The sequence below is a fragment of the Suricata suricatta genome, chromosome 7, assembly GCF_006229205.1.
Source record: "Suricata suricatta isolate VVHF042 chromosome 7, meerkat_22Aug2017_6uvM2_HiC, whole genome shotgun sequence".
In the NCBI taxonomy this organism is placed as follows: Eukaryota; Metazoa; Chordata; class Mammalia; order Carnivora; family Herpestidae; genus Suricata; species Suricata suricatta.
The window spans coordinates 82,226,528-82,242,699 of NC_043706.1; the positions used below are offsets into that span (position 1 = coordinate 82,226,528).

The following is a 16,172-nucleotide window of genomic DNA, read 5'->3' on the forward strand; positions in this document are numbered from 1 at the left end:
TGTGGGTAAATACCCAGTTGTAGAATTACTGTATCAACAGTGCACAAGAATTCCTTTTTTTCCAAACCCATGCCAAGACTTGTTACTTCTTGTCTTTTCTATTCTAGCCATTCTCACAGTTGTAACGTGATATCTCATGGATTAAGCCTGTATTTACCTAATAAGTAGTGGTGTTGAACATCTTTTTATGTGTTGGCCATCTGTGTGTCTTTGGAAAAGATATTTACTCAAGTCTTTCCATTTTTTAACCAAATTATTTTTTTTCTGTTATTTTTGTTTTGTTTTGTTAGTGGTTCTGGTGTTGAGTTGTAAAGGTTCTTTATAGTTTGCATATTAAATAAACCCTTAAATGATGCCTGATTTACAGATATCTTCTCCCATTCAGTAGATTGCCTTTTCATTTTATTCATGGTTCCATCGTTATGCAAAAGGTTGTTTTTTTTTGTTTTTTTTTTGGTTTTTTTTTGGTATACTCCCAATAGTTTATTTTTTGCTTTTGTTTCCCTTGCCAAAAGGAGAACTAACTAGAAAAAATTTGGCAAGGGCAGTGTCAAAGAGAGTATTGTTTTCTTTTAGGGTGAGATACAATTTCAGGTCTCACATGTAGGTTTTTAATCCATTTTGCATTTCTGGTTTTGTATACTGTGAGAAAGTGGGACAGTTTCATGTCTTTGCATGTAGCTGTCTAGCTGTGCCCTCACCATTTATTGAAGAGATTGTCTTTTCCCCATTGTACATCCTTGCCTCTTTTGTTATAGACTAGTTGACCATATAAGCATGGGTTTAGTTCTGGGCCCTCTGTTCTTGTATGAGTCTTATTTTTTGGCCAATACCATCCTGCTTTGCTTACTACAGCTTTGTGTAGTGTACCTTGAAATCTGGGATTGTGATACCTTCAACACTTTAACAAGATTGCTGTGGCTCTTTGAGTTCTTGTGGTTCTGTACAAATTTTAGGATTATTTATTTTAGTTCTGTGACACATTCTGTCGGTATCTGTAAGAGATTGCATTGAGTCTATAGATTGCTTTAGGACATTTCAACAATATTAATTCTTCCAAACTGTGAGCATGGTACATCTTTCCATTTATTTGTGTTCTCTTTAATTTTTTTCATGAGTGTTTTTAGAGTTTTCAGAGTATAGGTCATTAACCTTCTTGGTTTAGTTTATTCTTAGATATTTTATTATTTTTGGTGTGCTTATAAATAAAATTGTTAATTTGTCTTTCTGCTACTTTGTCATTAGTGCAACAGATTTCTGCATATTAATTTTATATCTTGCAACTTTACTGGATTTATTTATCAGTTCTTAATTTTTTGGTGGAGTCTTTAGGGTTTTCTATATATAGTACCACATCATCCGCAACTAGTGACAGCTTTACTTTTCTTTAACAATTTGGATACCTTTTATTTCTTGTCTGATTACTGCAGTTAGGACGTTAGTACTATATTGAGTAAAAGTGGTGAGAATGGACATCCTTATTTCATTCCTGATAGAGGAAAAACTTTCAGTGTTTCACCAGCGAGTATTATGTTAACTGTGGGTTTTTCATATGTGGCCTTTATTATCCTGAGTTATGCTACCTCTAAACCCACTTTGTTGAGAGTTTTTATCATGAATGGATGTATTATTCTGTCAGTTGCTATTTCTGCATCTATTGGGGTTTTTGTCATTTCTCTTGTTAATGTGATGTATTACAGTGATCCTTTTGCACATATTGAAACACCCTTGCATCCCTAAATTCTACTTGATAGTGGTGAATAATCCTTCTAATACATTTTTGAATTCTGTTTGCTGGTATTTTGTTGAGGATTTTGCATCTATGTTCATCAGAGATATTGGCCTCCAGTTTTCTTTTTGTGGGTTGTCTTTGTCTAATTTTGGTATCCGTGTAATGCTGGACTTACAGAATGAATTTTAGAAGTTTTCCTTCTGTCTTTTTAGGAATAATTTGAGGAGAATAAGTATTAACTGTTTAAATGTTTGGCAGTATTCACCTGTGAATCTCGTTTGAACATTTGTTTGTAGGGATTTTTTTCCTAACCAGTTCAATTTTATTGCTAGTCATTGGCCTGCTCAAATTCTCTATTCTTCCTGATTCAGTTTTGGCAGATTATATATTTCTAGAAGTTAATCCGTTTCTTCTAGGTTATCCCAATTTGTTGAAACATAATTTTTCATTCTATTCTCCGATAATCCTTTACATTTTTTGGTGTTGGTTGTTATTTCTCCTTCATTTCTGATTTATTTATTTGAGGCTTCTTTTATCCTTGACTCTGGCTAAAAGTTTATCAGTTTTTCTTTTCAAGGGACCAGTTTCTGATTGCTTTGATTATTTTCTTTGTCTTTTTTATTTATTTCTGCTCTAAACTTTATTATTTTCTTCTACTAGTTTTGGGCTTCAGTTGTCTTTTTCTAGCTCTTTAGGTGTGGTTTTGGTTATTTGAGATTTTTGTTTCTTAAGATAGGCCTGTATTGCCATAACCTTTTCTCTTAGAACTACTTTTGCTCTGTACCAAAGATTTGGACTGGTATTTTCATTTGTCTCCATGTATTTTTCAATTTCCTCTTTGATTTCAAGGTTGACTCAATCCCTGTTTAGTAGCTTGTTGTTATGCCTCCATGCATTTGTGTTCTTTCCATATTTTTTCTTGTAATTGACTACTAGTTTCATACTATTATGGTCAGAAGATGCCTCATATAATTTTAATCTTCTTAAATTTATTGAGACTTGTTTTTGGCCTAATGTGTGATTTGTCTTAGAATGTTGCATGTGAATATGAAAAAATGGCTATTCTGTTTTTTGGATAGAATGTTTTGTATAATGCTTTGTATAGAATTCTCTGTGCTAATTCACATCTGGTTTAATGTGTTATTCAGGGCTACTTTTTTGTTGTTAATTTTCTGTTTGGATTTTTTATCCATTGATGTAAGTGGGGTGTTAAGAAATTCTATCATTGTAATATTGCCAGTTTCTCCACTTCTGTCTGTTAACATTTGATTTATATATTTAGGTGCTTTGGGTGTATAGATATCTACAAAATTGTTATATCTTCTTGTTGGATTGGTCCATTTATCATTATGTATCATTGTCTCTTGCTACAGTCTTTGTTTTAAAGGTTTTATTTTGAGGGGGGTTTATGTTTTATTTTATATTAGCATTGCTACCCCAGCTCTCTTTCTTTTGTTTTCTGAATGGTGTATGTCTTTACAGCACTTTTTTACGTTCAGTGTGTATATGTCTTTAGGTCTGAAGTGACTCTCTTGTGGACAGAATATAGATGAGTCTCATTCCAAAGTAATTATTGATATGTATGTACCTTTTGCCATTTTGTTAAAGTTTTTTGGTTTAGTTTTTCTCTATCTTCATTTGGTTTGATAGCTTTCTTTAGTGTTAGGCTTGGATTCTGTGTGTGTGTGTGTGTGTGTGTGTGTGTGTTGGGGGCATTATAGGTTTTTGATTTGTGGTTTCCATTGGATCATATATAATGTATGCAGTTGTTAATGGTTGCTTAAGTTTGAACACATTCTAAAAGCACTAAATTATTGTTCTCTTAAAAAAATTTTTTTTAATGTTTATTTATTTTTGAGACACAGAGAGACAGAGTGTCAAGAAGGGAGGGGCACAGAGAGAGGGAGACATAGAATCTGAAGCAGGCTCCAGGCTCTGAGCTATCAGCACAGAAGCTGATGTGGGGCTACAACCCACGAACCATGAGATCATGACCTGAGCTGAAGTCGGAAGCTTAACCGACTGAGCCACCCAGGCGCTCCTCTCTCTTTGTTTTATACATGATGTCCTGTTTTATCTTTTTGTTTGTATATGCTTTGAATGATTTTTTAAATATAATTGATGCAAAATCAATTTTTGTGTCTAACCGCCATACTGGCTTTATAGATGATTCACCTTTACTATATATGTGCTTTTGCCTGTGAATTTTTTTCCTCATTAATTTTCCTGCTTGTTATGGCATCTTCTTTCCATTTGAAGAATTCCATTTATCTTGTAAGGCTGGTTTAGTGGTGATGAACTCCTTTAACTTTTGTTTGGGAAAGAACCTCTTTTTCTATTCTGAATGATAACTTTGCTGAGTAGGTTCTTGGTTGCAAGTTGTTTGTTTGTTTGTTTTCCCTTTCATTGCTTTGAGTAGATTATGTCACTGTCTTTTGGCCTGAACAATTTCTGCTGAGAAATCACCTGATACCCTTATGGAGTTTTCTTCATATGTAATTTTTTGGCTTTGTTTTGCTTACTGATTTAAAAATTAACTATTGTTGCTTTTTGCCATTTGACGTATTATATGTCCTGGAGTCATGTTGGTATGGGCTGTGTGTACTTTTTGGAACTGATGTCTACTTCCCCAGATTAGGGAAATTCTCAGCTTTATTTTTTCAAGTAAACTTTCTCTCCCTTTCTCCCTCTTCTTTTTCTTGTGGATATTATTACACTTGATGAGTTTCCTTAACCTAGTCTCCCTGTTTTTATTAATCTTTTTTCTCTTTGCTGTTCAGCTTGGTTGCTTCCCATAACTCAGTCTTGCAGATCACTGATCTGTTTTTCTGTATCCTCTAATCTGCTGTTAATTCCCTCCTAATGTATTTTTTATCTCAGCTATTGAGGGTTTTTTGTTTTTGTTTTTTATCTGACTGGTTCTTTTTATTTATATGTATATTTTGGTTAAAGTTCTTAGTTCATCCAGTCTGTTCTTAAGTCCAGTGACTATCTTTAAATTTTTTTTAATCTTTGTTTATTTTTGAGAGAGAGACAGAGCACAAGGAGGAGAGGGGCAGAGAGAGAGGTGGAGACACAGAATCCAAAGTAGGCTCCAGGACGTGAGCTGTCAGCACAGAGCCTGACGGGAAGGGGGTGGGGTGGGGTGGGGATGGGGAGCTTGAACTTAGGAACTGTGAGAATCATGACCTGAGCTGAGGTCCAGACAGTTAACTGACTTAGTAACCTGGGTGCTCTTCCAGTGACTTATCTTTATGACCATTACTTTGAATTTTTTCATCAGACATATGTATCTCCATTTCATTGAAAGCTTTTGCTGTGATTTTTGTCTTGTTCTTTGATTTGGGACATCTTTCTCTGTCTTCTCATTTTGCCTCTGTGTGCTTGTGTCCATATATTATGGAGGTCAGCCAGTCTCCTGATCTTAAAAATAGTGGCCTTCTATAGAAGAGGTCCAGTGATACCCTGTAGCTCAGTCCCCTCTGGCCACCAGAAACAGGTGTTCTGTGGTGTTTCATTTGTAGGCTGTGCGCCCCCTACTGTTGGCCTGAACCTCATTTACATTCAGTCCAGTCAGATGTAGTGACCGACTTTGCCTGCTGTGGGCACACGAGGCAGAGTTTGGTCCCAGTACAACTGAGAAGTCTAAGGCCTCTGCAAGCTTCTAGGTGGGCAGTGTCAGCAGTGAGGCTGTCCGCCCTTAGCCTGTCTGCCACAGCTATGGGATACCAAACAGTAAAACTTCCTTTCTGCTCAGTGAAGAGGCCTTGCTGCTAGACTTGTGGGCATGCTGGTGTGTGAGATTGCCTTACCCCTCTCCAGTGCCCTCTTTCCGTGTAACACCCAGTGCTCATCCGAACAAGTGCCCTCTTCCATGCCCATCACCCCCTTCCCCTCTGCCCCTCCCCCATCAGCCAGGGCAGGAATCACTTTGTAGTGGCGCTGGTCCCTGCTGGGGCTGCTTGCAGGTTAAGGGGGCAGGGGGCAGGAACCACTTTGTTGTTAATGCCTGCCAAGGCAAGAGGGTTGGATTGGCAGTCTGCAGGGAAATGTGGAGACAAGGCACATAGTGTTAGAAAGATAGGTATTGAGTGTAGCACTGGCTTCTGCAAATGTCCAGCTCACTAGGATGAGGGAAGGGAAGAGAAATGGCACTGACTAGTACTTTTGTTTTTTCCAGAGGTTTTCCCATCGTTCCTGCCCCTTTAGCATATGTGCTGAGATTACTAAGTGAATCTCCTTCATGTATGCCCCAGGCACATTTTAAACCGCTACTATTGTGCTGAGTCTCTGGTTGAGTCATTTATTGTGCTGGCTTTATTTATTTATTTAAATGTTTATTTATTTTCCTTTTATGGTTTATTGTCAAGTTGGTTTCCATGTAACACTCAGTGCTCATCCGAACAGGTGCCCTCTTCCATGCCCATCACCCCCTTCCCCTCTGCCCCTCCCCCATCAGCCCTCAGTTTGTTCTCTGTATTCAAGAGCCTCTCATGGTTTATCTCCCTCCCTCTCTCCAATTATCTCCCCCCCTCCTCTGCTCAGTTTCTCCTGTTACACTAATGAGTGAAAACATATGGTATCTGTCTTTATCTGCCTGACTTCTTTCACTTAGCATGACACCCTCGAGTTCCATCCACATTGCTACAAATGGCTAGATTCATTCTTATTGCCATGTAGTATTCCACTGTATAGATAAACCACATCTTCTTGATCCACTCATCAGGTGATGGACATTTAGGCTCTTTCCATGTTTTGGCTGTTGTTGACATTGCTGCTATGAACATTAAGGTACACGTGCTCCTATGCATCAGCACTTCTGTATCCCTTGGGTAAATCCCTAGCAGTGCTATTGCTGGGTCATAGGGGAATTCTATTGATAGATTTTTGAGGAACCTCCACACTGTTTTCCAGAGTGGCTGCACCAGTTTACATTCCTTGTGCTGGCTTTTTAAAGGCAGAATTGTTTCCTATTGCTCTCTGACTCTCCTGGAGTTAAGTCCAATTGACTCTAAATGTATCTGGAGTTAAATCTTGCTGATATTAAAAGCTTCTAAAGTTAAGCCCCATAAATTTTCAAGGCCAGCTGGGGACTCATCTTCCTAGTGTGGATCCCATTACTTATGGTGCCTGGTGTGGGTCTGATCCTTTCTTTTCTTTTTTTTTTTTTTTTTTTTGTGGTGTAAATCCTAGTTAATCCATGGTTAATCTCACATGGGCGTTTGGTTCCCAACCGTGTTCCACCCCTCCTGCCATTTTTGATGTGGCCTCCTGTCTTTTACCGTGAAAGGTCTTTCTACCAGTCTTTAGGTCATTTTCAGCGTTACCTAAAGGTAGCTAGTCTCAGAGGTGTGTCCATGGGAGGAGGTGAGCCTGGGGTCATCCTGCTCTGTTGTCTTCCTTGAATTTCTACTTGATTCTTAGAATTTTAATTTCTGGCATATTTTCCACCTGATTCACTTATGGTGGCTGTCTTTCCCATTAGATCTTTTAATGTTTTGATCATAGTAATTTTACATTCCTTGTTTAATGATTTCAGCATCTGTTTAATATCGGAGTCTGGTTCTGTTGACTTCTTTGCCTCTTGACAGTAATTTTTTTTTATATGCCTTATACTTTTTGTTGAACATGGGTCATCCTGTATAGTGATAATAGTGTTTATCTAAAACTTGGCTTGCCTTTCTTTCTGCTAAATCTTTAGTGTGAGGGAATGTTTAATATGTTTGAAAGACCACAGTTCTCTATATCAAAGAGAAACTATCATAAGTGCTGTGGAGTTAAATGTATCCTAATTCACTTGCCATTATCTTTTTATTGTTATTTTTGTCATTACTTTTGGAGATCTTATTCTGTAAACCATTCTCATTTAAAAAAATAATTTTAGGAAATGAACTGAACTTATCCCCATTTTATAAGTGTGGAAACTTACGTAAATTAATTAAAGATAAACCCCTGTCAAATAATAGAATGAGAACCTGAATCTCCTGGTCTGTCTGATTTCATATCTTCTTAACTATTACCCTGTTTAGATTCATCATTTTACTTCATAAAATAAATGATGGCGTATTGCTTATATTGAAGACCCTATGGTATAAGTGCTATGGAGGGACAACATGATCAATATGACATGATCTGCATTTAACAAAATGCTAATCTTCTAAGAATAGACCTCAAAGAATATCCCTTTTCACTACACAATTGAAATAGTAGAAATAATACTCAGTAATCTTATTTATAAATGACACTTAGATTATGGGTGTTAGAGAAAATTTTCTGGTTGCTGGGAAGATTCATTACCATTGTAAGTGCTCTTACCCTCTTCATGAGGAAGACCATGATTGGCTTGTTTCCCAGACTATTACTTATTCAGAGCTCATGAGTAGTATAGTCCAAAAGCTACTCTACAAAGATAAATTAGACTGTGGAGCACAATAAGGGTGTAGAAATAGACCTGTGGAAACAATTTGACAGAATTAAAAAACTGAGCAAAATAATGAAGAGGAACAAAGAACATTCTCCTCAAGCCTTAGAGTAGAAGTTGAATGAGGATAGGAAGGAAGAAAAATCAGTAGAGAAGAATGAGATGGTTAGGTATTAGGAGAATCAAAAATGTAGGAATGCTGTATTCAATATAGTAGAAAATATTAATCACTTTAAATTTAAAGCTAGAGGACTTCCCAAGGATTATCAACCTGGCACTTAATCCACTGGTTTTGAGGGTTAGTTACTTCTGCTAATTATGTTTTGGGCAGATCGACTTCATGCTCATTTAATGCTCTTCATATTTTTGCCTCAATGTGGATAGGTCATTACTTCTTCAGCAGTTTGGGTTTGAGAATCTTTTTGTAATCCATATTTTATTTAATAATATTTTGTCATTGGAAATGTTAATCTATATAATCTTGCTAGGAACAGGAATCTTTTGAATTTCAAGGAGAATGCTGTGCTTAAAATTTTTTCTGGGCTTCATGGATAATCTTTTATATACTCTTCCTTTATTATTTTGCCTCATGTTTCTTCATTTATTTTTTGCAGGTTTTTTTCATAGATCCCTTATTTGAAATTTTTTATTGTGACTCTGCATTAGTGTTTTTTCTTCTATAAACTAGGCTAGTAGGTAGCTTAAATGTTTAATCAATTATTTCCAGATAGTTTTCTTACCAGCATTTCCCTCTATATAATAGACTCCCTTAACTAGCCAATAGCTTCCTTCAAACTTCTTTTTTTTTTTAATGTTTTATTTATTTTTAATACAGAGAGAGACAGAGCATGAGAGGGGGAGGGGCAGAGAGAGAAGGAGACATAGAACTGGAAGCAGGTTCCAGGCTCTGAGCCAGCTGTCAGCACAGAGCCTGACGCGGGGCTTGAACCCACAAACGTGAGATCTGACCTGAGCCGAAGCTGGAGGCCTAACCGACTGAGCCACCCAGGCGCCCCTTCCTTCAAACTTCTTATAGGTTCTTTTTTCTACCTCTTGTGTTCTTACTGCTATTCTTGTTTTCAGAGTGGATAGAGAACATAGACTTCTTCTTTTTTTTTTTTTTTTTTTTCTGTGAACTTTAATGAAAGTTCTGTTTTGTTTCTCCAGATGGGACTGCTCTATACATGCATGTCTACTATAAAGTTTGTGTGAGAAGTTAGTTCTCTGCCAGTTTGTAACCTTTCAGTTCCTATATTTCCCCATGCTTCTCTTTTGGTACCATTGTATTTCTCTCCATGCCTAACTAACAGAGTATATTGACTGATTTCGAAATTCATAGCATTTTTCTAATGGCCTGTTATATCTTTATATATAATAATGAGGGTGTGAATTACTGGACTTCAAATATCCCATCAAAGTGAATGATTTTTTTTGTAGGCTTTTGTTTCTAAAACTTATTTTGTAATTTATGATTTCAAAAGTAAGTACTACAGGAAGAAACTATAATTTTTTTCTCAAATCTTCATAATTTTCCCAAATAGGAAGCATCCATGGTATCCTCTAGTAGTTGAATGGATAAACTGTGGTACATTCATACAATGAAATAGTATGTGGCAATAAAAAGAATGATTTAAAAATCCACAAAAAGACATGAGTGAACCTTAGTTATGTATGTATTACTAAGTGTCAGAAGCCAGTCTGAAGAAGTTACTGTATGATTCTACCTGTGTAACATCCTAGAAAAGACAATAATAGAGATACTAAAACGATCAGTTATTGTCCAGGGGATTGGGGGAGGAGGGATGAATAGAGGGTTGTCAAAGGAGTCTGAGGTCAGTAAAACTGTTCTGTATGAAACTGTAATGGTGGACACATAGGCTTTTGTCAGAAGCTGCAGAACTCTACAATACAAAAGGTGGACTTTGATTAATAATGATGTATCTATATTGGTTCATCATGTGTAACAAACATACTACAGTAATGCAAGATATTAATAACAGGAACCATATGTGGGTTGGGGAGAGAATGGGAGGAATATATATATGGAAACTGTACTTTCAGTGCAATTTTTCTGTAAACCTAAACGTATTCTAGAAAGTAAAACCTACTAACTATATTCATACTTGATAGAGTTCATAAATATGACTATACAAAGTAAATAGCCATAGGTAATATCTAAGTAACAAAATAATAACTTTTATGGGAATATGTTTCTTTTGTATGTTGACAATTTGGTCTTTATTCTGCCTTTTTAAAAAAATCTGTTTGGAATACCTCCAATCAGTCCTGTTCTTATATTTATTTTTCTTTTTGTTTTTTTCTATTAGGTGTACTAGCCCTATCTTGGTATCCACCTGGTACAAATGATGAGAATGGAGAAAATACTGATGATTTGGTACCAACTATTTTGGATAAAGCTCATAAATATAATCTGAAGGTATTTAATTTTATTTATTATTGAGATATTATAGGCATAATACATTAGTTTCAGGTGTTCAGCATAATGATTTGGTGTGTTTATTTTGTGAAATGACCATCAAAATAAGTCTAGTTCACATTTTTCACCATAAAATTACAAATTATATTTTCTTATGGTAGGAATTTTTAAGATCTATTCTCTTAGCAGCTTTCAAATATGTAAAACAACATTAACTATAGTTACCATGCTGTACATTATATACCTAGGTCTTTTTTATTTTATGAGTGTAAGTTTGTACCTTTTAACCATCTTCACCCATTTCACCCCTCCCCGTACCCACCTCAGGCAACCACACATTTGTTCTCTGTATCTATGAGGTTATTTTGTTTTGTTTTGTTTTTACGATTCCACATTTAAGTGCAATCATAGGGTATTTGTCTTTCTCTGACAGACTTATTTCACATAGCATAATGTCCTCAAAGTCCATCTATGTTTTAGCAAATGGCAAGATTTCCTTTTTTTTTGTGGTTGAATAATATTCAACCAACTTTTTGATGCTGAATATCAGCACCATTTTCCAACAGCGTTTGCTTACTTCATGTTCTTTACCACATTTTGGTAATTCTTGCAATACTTCAAACTTTTTCAGTACATTAAGGTGATCTGTGATGAGTGGTTATGACTTGCTGGAAGATGAAATTATGGCTAGCACTTTTTAGCAATAAAATAGTTTTTTAATTAAGACACATTCTTTTTTTAGACATAATGCTGTTGCAAACCTAACAGACTACACTGTAGTGTAAGCATAACAGTTTATGCACTGGGAAGCCAAAAACTTCATTTGACTCACTTTTTGGCAATATTCACTTTATTGAACTGGTCTGGAACCAAACCTATAATGTCTTTGAGGTATGCTTGTAATGATGTAGTAAGCATAAGTATTTTTTCAAACTTGTTTTTGTTTCCTTTGGATAAATAACCTGAAAAGGGATTGCTGGATCATAGTTTTTTATGTTTAATTTTTTTAAAGAACTTACTAGTGTTTTCCATAGCAGCTGTATCAATTTATATTCCCACCCACAGTGCACCAGGGTTCCCTTTTCTCCACATCCTCTCCATCACTTGTCATTTCCTATCTTTTTGATAATAACCATTCTAAGAGGTGTGAGATATATCTCATTGTGGTTTTATTTCCATTTCCCTGTTAAGTAGTGATGATAAGCACCTTTACGTGTACCTGTTGGCTGGATATCTTAGGGAAAATATTCAGAACTTCTGCCTGTTTTTTAATCGGATTTTATGTTTTTAAATTTTATTTTGGATATTAACTCCTTACCAGATATATGATATGCAAATACTTTCTCCCACTTGCTAGGTTGCCTTTCACTCGCTGTGCAGAAGCTTTTTAGTTTGATCAGTCCCACTTGTTTATTTTTGCTTTTGTTGCCTTTGCTTTTGGTGTGAAATCCAAAAGAAATTATCAACTAAATTATCAAGAAACTTGCCACCTATGTTATCTTCTAGTTGTGTTGTTTCTAAACTTATAAGATTTTAATCCATTTTTGGTTTTTTTTTTGTTTTTGTTTTTGTTTTTGTTTTTTTTAGGTATGGTGTAATGTAGTGGCTCAGTTTCATTTTTTGCATGTAGCTGTCCAGTTTTTCCAACACTGTTTATTGAAGAAACTGGCCTTTCTCCATTGTGTGTTCTTGACTCCTTGTCGGAGAATAATTGACGACATCTGTATGGAATTTTTTGGGGGGAGGCTTTCTATTCTGTATGTTCCATTCATCTATGTCTCTGGTTTTGTTTTTTGTTTTTGATTTTGCCAGTACCAACCATATCGTTTTGATTACTGTAGCTTTGTAATGTAATTTGAAATTAGGCACCTTGATGCTTTCAGGTTTCTTTTTCTTCATCTGTTTTGGTTCTCTTTTGGTTCCATAGGATTATTTGTTCCATTTCTGTAGAAGATGCCATTGGAATATTCATAAGGATGGAATTTAATCTATAAGTTGCTTTGAATAGTATACATACATGTTTAACAATATTAGTATTTTCAGTTTGTAAATCTGGAATATCTTTCCATTTGTATCTTCAATTTTTTTGTTCATTAATGTCTTATACTATTCAGTATCTAGATCTTTTACCTTCATAGTTAAATTTATTTTTAGGTATTTTATTATTTTTGATACAATTGTAAATGGATTTTCTTAATTTCTTTCTGATAGCTCATTTTTAGTGAATAGAAATACAACATTTTTTATATCAGTTTTGTATTCTGCAACTTTATTGAATTTGCTTTACTCTAACATTTTTTTGATGAAGTTTTAGAGTTTTCTAGGTCATATGTCATCTGTAAGTTAGGACACTTTTCCTTCTTCCTTTCTAATTTGTATATCTTTCATTTCTTTTTCTTGCATTGTTGCTCTGGCTACGAATTCCAATACTGTGTTGAATAAAAGTAATGAGAAAGGGCATCCTTGTCTTGTTTGTGATCTTAGGAGGGAAGTACGGTTAGCTTTTCTCCATCGGGTATGATGTTAGGTGGGGGCTTGTTATTAATCACCTTTATTATGTGGAGGTACATGTCCTCTATACCTGCTTTGTTAAGAGTTTTATCATAAATGAGTGTCGACTTTTGTCAAATGCTTTTTTTTTCATATTTTGAAATGATAGACTTTTCATTATTTATTTTGTAAATGCTGTGTTTCACAATGACTGATTGGCTGATGTTAAACCATTCTTGGATCCCTAGAATAATTCCCCTTTAATCATGCTGCATGATCTTTTTTTTCTTTTATAGTTTAATGACAAGTTGGTTTCCATATAACACCCAGTGCTCATCCCCACAAGTGCCCTCCTCCATGCCCATCACCCCCCTTCCCCTCTCCTCTATCTTCATCGGCCCTCAGTTCTCAGTGTTCAAGAGTCTTTCATGATTGGCCTCCCTCCTTCTCCCCAACTAATTTTCCCTTCCCCTCCCCCATGGTCCTCTGTTAAGTTTCTCCTGTTCTACTTTTAAGTGAAAACATACAGTATCTATCCTTCTCACCTGACTTATTTCACTTAGCATGACACACGTGAGCTCCATCCACTTGCTATAAATGCCACATTTCATTCTTTCTCATTGCCATGTAGTATTCCATTGTATAGGTAAACCACATCTTCTTGATCCTTTTATCAGTTGATGGACCTTTAGGCTCTTTCCATGATTTAGCTATTGTTGAAAGTGCTGCTGTGAACATTGGGGTACGTGTGCTGCTATGTATCAGCATTTCTGTATCCCTTGGGTAAATTTCTAGCAGTGCTATTGCTAGGATATAGTGGAGTTCTACTATTAATGTTTTGAGGAACCTCCACACTGTTTTCCAGAGGGGCTGCACAAATTTTACATTCCCACCAAGAGTGTAGGAGGGTGCCTGTTTCTCCACATTCTTGCCAGCATCTGTAGTCTCCTGATTTGTTCATTTTAGCCTGACCAGCATGAGGTCGTATCTCAGTGTGGTTTTGATTTGTATTTCTCTAATGATGAGTGATGCTGAGCATCTTTTCACGTGTCTGTTGGCCATCTGGATGTCCTCTTTGGAGAAGTGTCTGTTCATGTCTAATCCCCATTTCTTCACTGGATTATTTGGTTTTTGGGTGTGAAGTTTGGTGAGTTCCTTATAGATTTTGGATACTAGGCCTTTATCTGATATATGTCATTTGCAACTATCTTTTCTCATTCCATCAGTTGCCTATTAGTTTTATTGTTTCCTTTGCAGTGTAGAAGCTTTTTATGTTAATGAGGTTCCAATAGTTCATTTTTGTTTTTGATTCCGCTGCCTTTGGGGATGTGTCAAGTAGGAGGTTGTTTCCTGCTTTCTCCTCAAGGGTTGTGATAGTTTCCTGTCTCACAGTCAGGTCCTTCATCCATTTCGAATTTATTTTTGTGTATGGTATAAGAAAGTAATCTAGTTTCTCCCAGCACCATCTGTTAGGCTGTCTCTTTTCCATTGGATACTCTTTCCTACTTTGCAAAGATTAATTGGCCGTACATTTGTGAGTCCAATTCTGAGTTCTCTATTTCTATTCCATTGGTCTATGTGTCTGTTTTTGTGCCAATACCATACTTCTTGATAATTACAGCTTTGTAGTAGAGGCTAATGTCTGGTATTGTGATGCCTCCCGTTTTGGTTTTTGGTTTTCTTCTTCAGTATTACTTTGACTATTTGGGGTCTTTTGTGGTTCCATACAAATTTTAGGATAGTTTGTTCTAACTTTGAGAAGAATGCTGGTGCAATTTTGATTGGGTTTGCATTGAATGAGTAGATTGCTTCAGGCAGTATTGACATTTTAACAATATTTATTCTTTCGATCCATGAGCATGGAAAATTTCTCCATTTCTTTGTGTTTTTGTCAATTTCCTTCATAAGTTTTCTATAGTTTTCATCATTATAGATCTTTTACATCTTTGGTTAGGTTTATTCCTAGGTATTTTACCTTTTTTGTGTGCGATTGGGAATTTCTCTTTCTGTTGCTTCACTATTGGTGAGTAAAACTGCAACTGATTTCTGTGTGTTGATTTTGTACCCTGTGACTTTGCTGAATTCATGGATCAGTTCTAGTAGGCTTCTGGTGGAGCCTGTCAGGTTTTCCATGTAGAATATCATTTCATCTGTTAAAAGGGAAAGTTTGACTTCATCATTGCCAATTCTGACATCCTTTATTTCCTTTTGCTGTCCAATTGCTGATGCTAGGACTTCCAGCACTATGTTAAACAATAGTTTAATATCCCTGAGAGTGGACATCCCTGTAGTGTTCTGGATCTCAGTGGGGGGAAGTTCTCAGTTTTTCTGTACTAAGGATATTAGCTGTGGGCTTTTCATAAATGGCATTTATGATGTTTAAGTGAGTTCCTTCTATCCCAACTTTCTTGAGGGCTTTTATTAAGAAAAGATCCTGTGTTTTGTCAAATGCTTTTTCTGCATCTATCAACAGAATCATAAGGCTTTTATCTTTTCTTTTGTTAATGTGATATATCATATTGACTGATGTGTGAATATTGAACCAGGCCTATAAGCAAGGAATTAATCCCACTTGATCATGTTGAATAATTCTTTTAATATGCTGTTGAATTCGACTTGCTAGTATCTTGTTGAGGATTTTTGCATCTGTATTTATCGAGAATATTGGCCTGTAGTTCTCTTTTGTTGCTGGGTTTCTCTCTAGTTTGGGAATCAAAGTGATGCTGGCCTCATAGAATGAGTCTGAAAGTTATCCTTCCATTTCTATTTTTTGGAATAGCTTGAGAAGAATGGGTATTAATTGTGCTTTAAATGTCTGCTAGAGTTCCCCAGGGAAGCCTTCTGGCCTAGGGCTCTGATTTGTTGGACAATTTTTGATAACTGATTCAATTTCTTCACTACTTATGGGTTTGTTCAGATTTTATATCTCTTCCTATTTAAATAATGGTAGTGCATGTGTGTTTAGGAATTTTCCTATATCTTTTAGGTTGTCCAGTTTGTTGGCTTATAGTTTTTCATAGTATTCCCTGGTAATTGCTTGTAATTCTGAGGGATTGGTTGTAATAAATCTATTTTCATTTGTAATTTTGTCT

General features: G+C 35.8%; 1 protein-coding gene across 1 annotated transcript in view; it reads left to right on the forward strand.

Moving 5' to 3' along the window:
• MANEA (mannosidase endo-alpha) overlaps positions 1 to 16,172 on the forward strand; it is a 66,712-nt gene that overhangs the window by 26,049 nt on the left and 24,491 nt on the right. The window contains exon 3 of the mRNA XM_029945221.1: positions 10,481 to 10,590. Within this exon, the coding sequence (XP_029801081.1) occupies positions 10,481 to 10,590 (110 nt within the window). The remainder of the gene's footprint in view (positions 1 to 10,480; positions 10,591 to 16,172) is intronic.